The sequence below is a fragment of the Medicago sativa genome, chromosome 1 (genome assembly GCF_051527215.1).
Source record: "Medicago sativa cultivar Bolivia chromosome 1, Bolivia_mono, whole genome shotgun sequence".
Classification (NCBI taxonomy): domain Eukaryota; kingdom Viridiplantae; phylum Streptophyta; class Magnoliopsida; order Fabales; family Fabaceae; genus Medicago; species Medicago sativa.
The window spans coordinates 66,333,513-66,343,280 of NC_140749.1; the positions used below are offsets into that span (position 1 = coordinate 66,333,513).

The following is a 9,768-nucleotide window of genomic DNA, read 5'->3' on the forward strand; positions in this document are numbered from 1 at the left end:
GAAATTTTGTTGGAGTACGATTTGTATATATTGTTTGTAGAAATGACCATTATTAGGCACATAAAAAATTAAGAAGATCATGAGTTTTAAAAAGGACAATCATGAAATTTTGGTGGAGTACGATTTCTATATATTGTTGGTAGAAACGACCATTATTAGGCACATAAAAAAGTAAGAAAATCATGGGTTTTAAAAATGACAATTATGAAATTTTGTTGGAGTACGATTTTTATATATTGTTTTTTGAAGGAAACGATTTTTATATATTGTTAGTAGATATGTGGTAGCAAGGGCAAATTATTTTGAAAAAAAACAATAATAAAGTGTTCATTTGTTTGTTCCAGTAAGTGTAGCTCAATTAATAGCTCTCAGAGACATTATATGCAGGGGATGAGGTTCGAACCCTGAATTCCCCATTTCTCTCAATGTAATGTCTGTGAATCTAGCCATCAGGCTATTTGACAAAATAAAAATGTTCATTTGTTTGTTACAATTTTAGAAAAATGAGAATGTGAAAAAAGAAATATAAAAATGTTCATTTGTCTATTACCCCGAATCCCCCACATCTCCTCACATCTCCCGGGGACTTTTTTTTTGGTGCAAAAAAGAATGTAAAACTCCATTCTTATAAAAAAATTGTTTTGAACAACTTTTCTTAAAAAAAAAAAAAAAAACATTTTTGATAACTATTTAATTTTTTTTATAAAAAAATTCATTAATTAACAAACGAAAAAAATGTGTTGTTTTTATCAATATATTTAAAAATTCATCTCTAAATTATGAAATCTTGCTAGAAAACTCTCTAAATTATTTAATTTTTTTAGAGGTCTCAATTATTTAATTTAATATCTATAATTTCTTTTTTAAAGTACGTCTCTTTCTTTAATTCATATCAAAGTGCCCTATAAATTGGCTCCAACAATTGAACAACTCTACGTTACACCTATTTTTTAATTTATTTTTGAAGCAGAAGCAAATAAAAATCACTTATGTCGCTAACACTTATATTGTCTCGGTGTATCTCAATCTCTCATGATGCCTCTACATGCAGCATTTATATATGACCATTATGAAAAACAACTTCCTGAAAAAGAGCTTCCAAAACAAATGACGCATTTCGTTTTAGCCAACTTAAATCATTATGATTTAGATAAGCAACGGGGTCATAGTCTCTAAAACTTGAGTCTCAAATTTGGTCCAATTTGAGAACTCCCTTATATTAATCTTGTTCTGCACTCTGCAGTTAAATAAGGAGTAATACTATGTGAAAACCAAGTAAAGAAAATCATACTTACTTTAAAAGCTAATTAGGTCAAGCTTTTGCTAAACCCTAATAGCTTAAGTGTTTTCCCTCCTAAGCATCATTCCAAGGTGTGTCCTACAAGCCAATGTCATCTCATTTAATGTTATTTCAAATTTAAACTTCCCTCCCAAATGTACAAGTGCATTGCTTAAGTGTCTTTTGGTTGGCCAACTACCTAAGTTAATGCATAATAATTACTTCATTAGGCTCATAGATCAATAACCACTCATAGCTTAGAACCCCTTTCTCATATCTTTCTCATTGAAAAACGTATCTCATGGCTCTTTACCACACCTTTTCTCCTTCACCCATTTTCTAACATTCCATTTCATCCACTTCAAACCTAACCAAATCACTTTCCTTTCAATTTTAACTTCAGGTTCTCCACCTTCTACCTTCATCGTCTTCACTTCCGACCACCGTCCCGTAAAGGTTGCAACCGCAAAGCAATTATGAAATGTACTAGCTACTATTTTTGACACACGGATGAGAGAAGATCAGGTCTGTCAGCGTCTTAGCCTTAGCTACATCTTGCTTCTCCACCCTTTAATTTCTTATTCCGCCACTTCACCGGAAATCATTGCGAGAATCTTGAGATTGAGAGCCATAAGAGAATCCCACATCAGATGTATTTAAGGTAATGATTGATGAATGCTTTGTAATTTTAACTTCAGGTTCTCCACCTTCTACCTTCATCGTCTTCACTTCCGACCACCGTCCCGTAAAGGTTGCAACCGCAAAGCAATTATGAAATGTACTAGCTACTATTTTTGACACACGGATGAGAGAAGATCAGGTCTGTCAGCGTCTTAGCCTTAGCTACATCTTGCTTCTCCACCCTTTAATTTCTTATTCCGCCACTTCACCGGAAATCATTGCGAGAATCTTGAGATTGAGAGCCATAAGAGAATCCCACATCAGATGTATTTAAGGTAATGATTGATGAATGCTTTGTTATATTTTGCTTGCTATAGACACATAGATGAATAAATTTGGAGGCTTACCTTCATATGTTTTTGCTTGCTGTTGAAATTTTGGATGAAGATTTTGAAAATTGTCTTCATATGTTTTACACTTGCACATACTTTGAGTTTTTCATTTGTTTCAATTGAGAAATAAATTTACATGGTAATAAAAGAGTAGGTTTTTATTTTTTATTTTTAAGATAATTAAGTTTTCATCTGGGCATGTTTATGGACTGAAGCAGAATTATGGGTGTGTAATGCGCAAGGCTACTCCAATATGACAACATATGCAAGAAATGTTTTGGAGGTAATTTGAGGATTGGAAAAGAAAATTTGTGGCTGAACTATTGGATTTTTTTTTAGCAAACAATCGTATTGTCAAGGAGCCACAATGCTGAGTTTATGGTGTTTTGAGATTGATACTCTAGAAACGTTGATAATTAAACTTGGTTTCTTCCTCATATTGCTTTATATGGTTAAAAATGTTAAGACATATTCTAAGTCTTTACGTTTTGTATGGTTACCATTTAACAAAGATTATTATATGCTTAATTGTTCAAAGTATCTATTATTAATACTATCTTATTTCCTTTTTAACGTTTTTCTATATGGGTTCATTGTGTTACCAATCTTTTAACTCGATTTGTTTCCGCTATATTTGTGTGCCATCATAAAGTTAGAACATGAGTTTTTTTTTTTTTTTTGAAGTGATGCATGCCTCAATTGCAGGGTTTATGTTAGTTTAATAGTTTGTAAGTTGTTTGCATGCGTGATCCTTTTGTCCGTGTTAGCATAAATTATAAATAAAAATGAGTTTTTTTTTTTTTTTAATTTTGAAGTTTATATTGGTTGAAATGACGGTAAAGCATAACATAGGAGCTTCATTTGGTGTAATTTTTACAAGTTCAAATGTATTGGAGCAGCTCAAATAGATTAAGCATCTATATCAAATTCCAAATCTCACTTAGGTATAACATTTTTCTCTTGCCTATATTCCCAATTTTGTGCATTCAAAACATATCACAAAATTTGACCGAATTTTGTTCCATTTTCTTCAGGAGTTTAAGGCTGTCTCTTATCCGTGCATTCAATTGTAACTTCGGTTTTCTTTTATGGATTTCAGATGAGTACTTATTTGTGTGGTTTATTGTTCCTAGGCTTGCTAATATTATTTTGTGAATTGTAATTTGGGTTGCTCTGTATGTTTCATGTGGCTATTGTTTATTATGTCCTCTCATGTGAGAAGAAGGAACTACAATGCCTTCCTCCTATTATGACTTATCTTCTTTTTGAAAACAAAAACCTTGATAATATAAAATACAATACATTGATTATATGAAACTTTATGCAGTTAATTTGATTTTACAAACCATTGGTGTCAGTTTATTGCATGTTGCTGCCAAATCACATGAATAAGGGGTTGGAAGGTCAAATACATACTTCAATTGTAACTGCTAAAGGTATAATGACTGGTGCAATATTTAATGTGTCCTCTTTATATTACTTAATGTTTGATATAAAAGATAGAAGACGAATAACGAAGTTTGATTCAAGAATGGATAGAAATGAGGATAACTTACCTTTCTGCTACATGTATAATGACTGATGCAATACTTAATGTGTCCTCTTTATATTGCTTAATGTTTGATATAAAAGATAGAAGATGAATAATGAAGTTTGACTCAAGAATGGATAGAAATGAGGATAACTTACCTTTCTTCTCATAATTATTGTTTGCAGTTGCATATTCTGTTCAAAACAAAAGGGGTGATTGTGCTTGAAAAATACTTCGGTATTATTCTCCTCTAGCAAGAGCAGGTGCACATGTGAATTTGTCTTAATCTTTTGTTCAAATAACAAACCACTGCATCCAATGTTTTGGTGGCATTACTTCCAAAAATTTTGTAGCACCATCCACTGAACCTATTGCCTGGGCACGGAGATGAAGAGCCATTGGGAAAAGGGTATCAAAACCAAGACAAGCTTCATTGAAATATGGCATCTCAGATTGCTAGCATTATTCCATTAACCATCTCTTTTATTTTTCTAGATCTCTTTTTATTAGATATCACTTTTGTTTTACTCTCTTTTGTTTCCTTATGATTTTTTTTTTGGTACAATTTCCTTATGAATTTTATTTTGGCAACATTTGTGAAAATGATATAAACAAATGGAGATTTGTTTTTGTGTCATCTTTTTCTTTTGATTATTTAACAAGCACATGTGATATAAATGCAAGAACTGTACGGCTACATACGAATAATGGACCTGTTAGGCTGTTACCAATTGTTTAAGATAAACAATTGAATATATTGCAAAGAACCTATTAAAATATATTGAAGCTCCCTAAAAAAAATATATTGAAGCTGGTAGGTTATTTGACATCTATACTTTGATATATATAATCTTTCTCCTAAAATCCGGTAGAAATAATTCAAGTTTTAAATTTGACTATTTTCATGAGAGGAAATAAATAGATATGAGAAGGGTATTAAATTGTGTGTATGATAATGATTTAAGGCTAAGATTGTATGTGGCTTAGTGATTTACTAACTTTGTATGCTTTCACCACCTCTCATGGTTCAAATGTCTTCATGAAAGAAAATGTATATGTAAAGGAAATGGATGCATATGTTATGAAAATGGATTCTCTCCATTGAAAATACCCTTTAGTTTTTTCACGTGGAATCTCAACCTTTATAAATAGAGATAAAATGAGAGTTTAAATTAGTAAAAAAAAAAGTGGATGATGTGTTTAATGGTGGGGGATTGAAAATGGAGAAAAATCAAATGATAAGTACAATAGAAAGGATCTTATTTCATATGTAATACTCCTTAATTCGTAGTTATTTATCTTTCATAATAGTATAAAATTTATTTATTACCAAATTCATGGTGCTTTTGTGTACGACATCTAAGCTCAATCACTAATGCATTATTGATAAGCGATGATGATGGTGAAAATGCTATTGTAATTTCCAATATGCTTTATAGGGAAGTACTTCGTAATTTATGAAAATTAATGTTTAATGGTAATACAAGGTATCAAATTTGATTATCTCTTATGCCAATTTCAATGGGTTAGTTTCGTTTCTTAAAAAAAATGGTAGTACAATTTTTTACCATGACTTATTTAACGTCAATGAAAATATATGTCTCTTTTTATATTAAGATTATATCTTACACCTTCCGACGTCAGGACTCCTTTCAAATTTCAACGGAGACAGTTTTCGATGGTTCTTTCAAACGCAATGACTATTAACAAAAGTCAGGGACAATCTTTAAAGAATGTTGGGATATATTTGCCAAATGATGTGTTTTCACATGGTCAACTTTATGTTGCAATTTCGAAAGTTACTTCAAGAAATGGGTTGAAGATACTTATTACCGATGAAGAAGGTAAATATACGGCAACACTTTTATATTGATGTATTGTAACTAATAGCAACTAACGATGTACCTAATGTAACCTATTTGCGAATAATATAAAGTATTTCACATCATGTGAATTATCAAGTACATTGTTTAAAGTGTAACAAATTGACCTATTCATATTAACATAGTATACAATGTGTAACTTATTTGCGTGTAATTTAGCTGGTAAGACCCGTGCGGAGCACGGGTCGATGGTCTAGTCTAAAACAAATGAAAAAAGACAATGAAATAAACGAGGGGAATGAAAAATATGGTAGTGTGCTGCTCCTATATTGACTGACTTACTGAGCAAGCATAACATAAGCCAAGACGGTCAAAAAGTCCATGTTCGCGCTACCCGCAACCCAATAACAGCACGCGCGGCTGCACGTGCATGAACTCTCCTAATACGTACGTAACAAGACTCTCACGGGACCAAACAAAGGTGAAACAAAAAGAAAAAAATAAAATACAATGTGACTTTTCCTATTAGAATCCAACCAGAAATTGCAATCTTTGTAACATACAATGTGAGCATCAATTATTTGCACTATACTCCAGCAATCAAAATATAATGTGACTTTTATTAATAATTAATTATTCAAAAAACGTCTTGATGAAATGACACGGATTTCTTTTAATTTAACCATTGTCCGGGTTCGAATCCAATTTCAAACATGTAGCAAAATTAAAACTCTAACTAATATCACATTGAAAATAAATAATATTAAAAATTTCGTTCTAACTAATGCCAGTTTTAGCATAAGAATAATGTTTTTTTTTTTTAATTTGGTATCTTGTCCAATGATCTATTAATCTTATATGAGTCAGTTAATAAATATTGAAATAGAAGAATTTAAATATGCGACCTTTAAAGAGTACACTTCAATATCTAGCATGAACCATAGAAGATCAACCCACGAGAGTTAGTATAAGAATAAGGTTAACAACACACGGTGTTAAATGAACTTGAATCTTATCCAATGACGTTGTTAGGACACTGGTTTAAAAGTGCATGCAATACACTCGAGAACTTGAATGATGTAAGACTCGAAAGAACTTTAATAATTCTTAATAAACTTTTTTTTTAATGGCCGGAGTTTGAACCTCAGACTTGCATATTTTATGCATTCTCCCAACCAACTGAGCTAAGCTCACAAGGACAATTCTTAATAAGCTTTTCAACGTTAAAGTTCATGTAAGCTACACCAATTTATAAAAGAAAATAAATATGAAATTTAATCGATAAAAATATGTGATACATAACGTTCATGTAAGCTACACCAATTTATAAAAGAAAATAAATATGAAATTTAATCGATAAAAATATGTGATACATAACATGTATTGATACTCTTATAATTATATTATAAAATGAAGGAAGTAGTAATTACATTGTTATTACAACTTACAAGTACTCTAAAACAAAAACTTAACAAGTATAACTACACCCATTCCCAAACGCACCTTTCAGTCTGATAGTTTTAACTCTCACCAACTCTATTCAGAAAGAACAGAGAATCAGAGAGATACCGTACAAACAAAACTCACACCCTTCCTTCAATTCATTTCCACCATTTATTCCTCTCACCACCAAACCGTGACACACTCTTTCCTTCCTCACCTTCCACTCTTTTTTTCACACTCTTCACCATTACTACAACACACACACCTGCAACTATATTCATTCATAACTCTTCATATATTCATTCAAACCTACATTCAGAATCTCACTAAAAATGGATCTCACTAAAGTCACACTAGAAATCTTCTCCAAACTCGAACACAAATGGCTTTCTCATTGCAAAGAAGAAACAACTACCAAAACACGCATTCTCAGCATTGACGGCGGAGGAACAACCGCCATTGTAGCCGGCGCTGCTTTAATCCATCTCGAAGATCAGATCCGTCTCCAAACCTCCGATCCTCACGCTCACGTCGTTGATTTCTTCGACATTGTCGCTGGTACCGGCATTGGCGCTATCCTTGCTGCAATGATCACCGCAGCCGATGCATTCGGTAGACCAATGTACACTGCCAGAGAATCCGTTCGTATTATCACAGAGAAAAACTCCGAACTCTACAAACGCAAATCAACCGGAGTATTTCGTCGCCGGTGCCGGAGATTCTCTTCAAAGAACATGGATAACGTGTTGAAAGAAGTGTTCGTTAGAAAAGAAGATTCACGGTTGTTGACTTTAAAGGACACGTGTAAACCATTGCTTATACCTTGCTTTGACCTCAAGAGTTCAGCTCCATTCGTTTTTTCACGAGCCGACGCAACGGAATCTCCTAGCTTCAACTTCGAACTCTGGAAAGTATGCCGCGCCACGTCAGCTACACCTAACCATTTCAAACCTTTTGAATTCACTTCCGTCGATGGAAAAACCTCTTGCTCCGCCGTAGACGGTGGTTTAGTCATGAACAATCCTACCGCCGCCGCAGTCACGCATGTTCTCCATAACAAACGTGATTTTCCAACGGTGAACGGCGTGGAGGATCTTTTGGTTCTTTCATTGGGAAACGGATCATCGAATTCGAAGACACGTGAGAACGAAAACCGCACGTGCTCAACGCCGTTAATGGTTGACATTGTTCTTGACGGCGTTTCCGAGACGATTGACCAAATGCTTGGAAACGCATTCTGTTGGAATCGTACGGATTACGTCAGAATTCAGGTACGTTAATTTTTATTTTTACTTTTTTCTTCTCTCTGTTTCTCTGATATCTGCATTCAGTTCAGAACTCAGAAAATAGAAATCAATCAAATCAAATCACATCATTATACAGTTACCGTTACTTAACGGCGTTTGTTTTGTAACAGGCGTTTGGTTTGGGAAGTGAAGAGGAAGTGTTAAAGGAAAGAGGGTTGGAGTCGTTACCGTTTGGAGGGAAACGGTTATTGACGGAGACTAACGGAAACAGAATCGGAAGCTTCGTGCAACGTCTTGTTGCTAATGGAAAGCCAAGTCCACCGTTCAGTCCTTGCAAGGATTCAGCTGTTACATCTCTCGCTAATGGACGCTAGTTTTTGTCTTAGTTAAATTTCTCTGTTTTTTTAGTAGTTTTGTTTTAACGCTGTAGAACTGTAATCAGTGTTTTTTACCTAGCAATGCCAGTTGTCCAGAGTTAATGATTTAGCTTCTAATAAGGGCTGGACAACGGGCGGGTTCGGGCGGGTTCGGGCCCAAAACCTCAACCCAGCCCAACCCGCGGGTGTCATGTAGTGGCCCATCTCTGCCCAATATTCTACACGGTTTAGACGGGTTTCGGGTGAAACGGGTGTCGGGTTTTCGGGTGGGTTTAGACGGGTTTTAACAAAAAAAAATCAGTATTTTTTTTTGTGAAATTGCTATCATCTTTAGTTTCAAAGATCAACAATCCAGTTCTTAAAAAAAATCAAACAATCCAGAAAAAAGAAAGAGTGAATATAATCAATAGATCTATAAGAAACATCATCAACAATCATCTAGATCTAGATCTCTTCATCAACAGTTGTCTAGATCTCTTCATGAATCACTTTTTCTCAACTTGCCGAAATCATTGTCAAGAGATCTATTTTCATGCTTGTCTTCCTCGTTTCACTATGCCACAGCTGAGTTTAATTCCGAAATGATTAACAATACAGTAAATATGCATGGGTTGTGACGGAATTAAAGGAAACATAAACTTTGAACTATTGTAGTTGTTGAGTAAAAGAAATTAGAAAGGTTAATTTTATGATCTGATCATAAAATATTAAATTGGGAAGAGAGGATTGGAAAAGAAAATAATTGAAGAAAAGAGAGAGAATATTGAAGGTTTCTTCTATGGTTATTAGTATATGGACTTGAAAACGTGTGTTGTTGTAGTGTAGGTGAGAGAATCTGAAAAGTACTCCATAAAGATAACATTGGGAATAAACAATGTTTAATTGATAAAAAGAAGAGAGAGAGAGTATTGGAAGTGATGTTTATTTAATTAATTGTTGACAGTCTTTGCATATTTTCAATGTCTAGTTTGTAGAACGCCAGAACCTACTCTCACATAAAGCAGCAAACTATACTGTGTACTATGAATCTCGGGCGGGTTCGGGTAACTGCGGTT

The 9,768-nt window shown here is 33.7% G+C and overlaps 1 protein-coding gene and 1 long non-coding RNA gene across 2 annotated transcripts; both read left to right on the forward strand.

The window, feature by feature from the left end:
- The first annotated feature begins 1,289 nt into the window (after nt 1-1,289).
- LOC146956532 (uncharacterized) lies at nt 1,290-4,460 on the forward strand. Its single transcript, XR_015020230.1, has 4 exons — nt 1,290-2,235; nt 3,108-3,236; nt 3,327-3,728; nt 4,009-4,460. It is a non-coding gene; the product is annotated as an uncharacterized LOC146956532 (long non-coding RNA).
- Nucleotides 4,461-7,085: 2,625 nt separating this feature from the next.
- Nucleotides 7,086-8,822, forward strand: LOC146956533 (putative inactive patatin-like protein 9). Its single transcript, XM_085729344.1, has 2 exons — nt 7,086-8,360; nt 8,507-8,822. The coding sequence occupies exons 1-2, from the start codon at nt 7,422-7,424 to the stop codon at nt 8,708-8,710; spliced, it is 1,143 nt and encodes a 380-aa protein (XP_085585470.1). The 5' UTR covers nt 7,086-7,421; the 3' UTR covers nt 8,711-8,822.
- The last annotated feature ends 946 nt before the right edge of the window (nt 8,823-9,768 follow it).

What these genes read in the sequence shown, in the direction of transcription:
- LOC146956533 (XM_085729344.1), top strand. Translation starts at nt 7,422, where the DNA reads ATGGATCTCACTAAAGTCACACTAGAAATCTTCTCCAAACTCGAACAC. An exon ending in CGGATTACGTCAGAATTCAG is followed by an intron (nt 8,361 to 8,506) that starts GTACGTTAATTT and finishes GTTTTGTAACAG; the next exon opens with GCGTTTGGTTTGGGAAGTGA.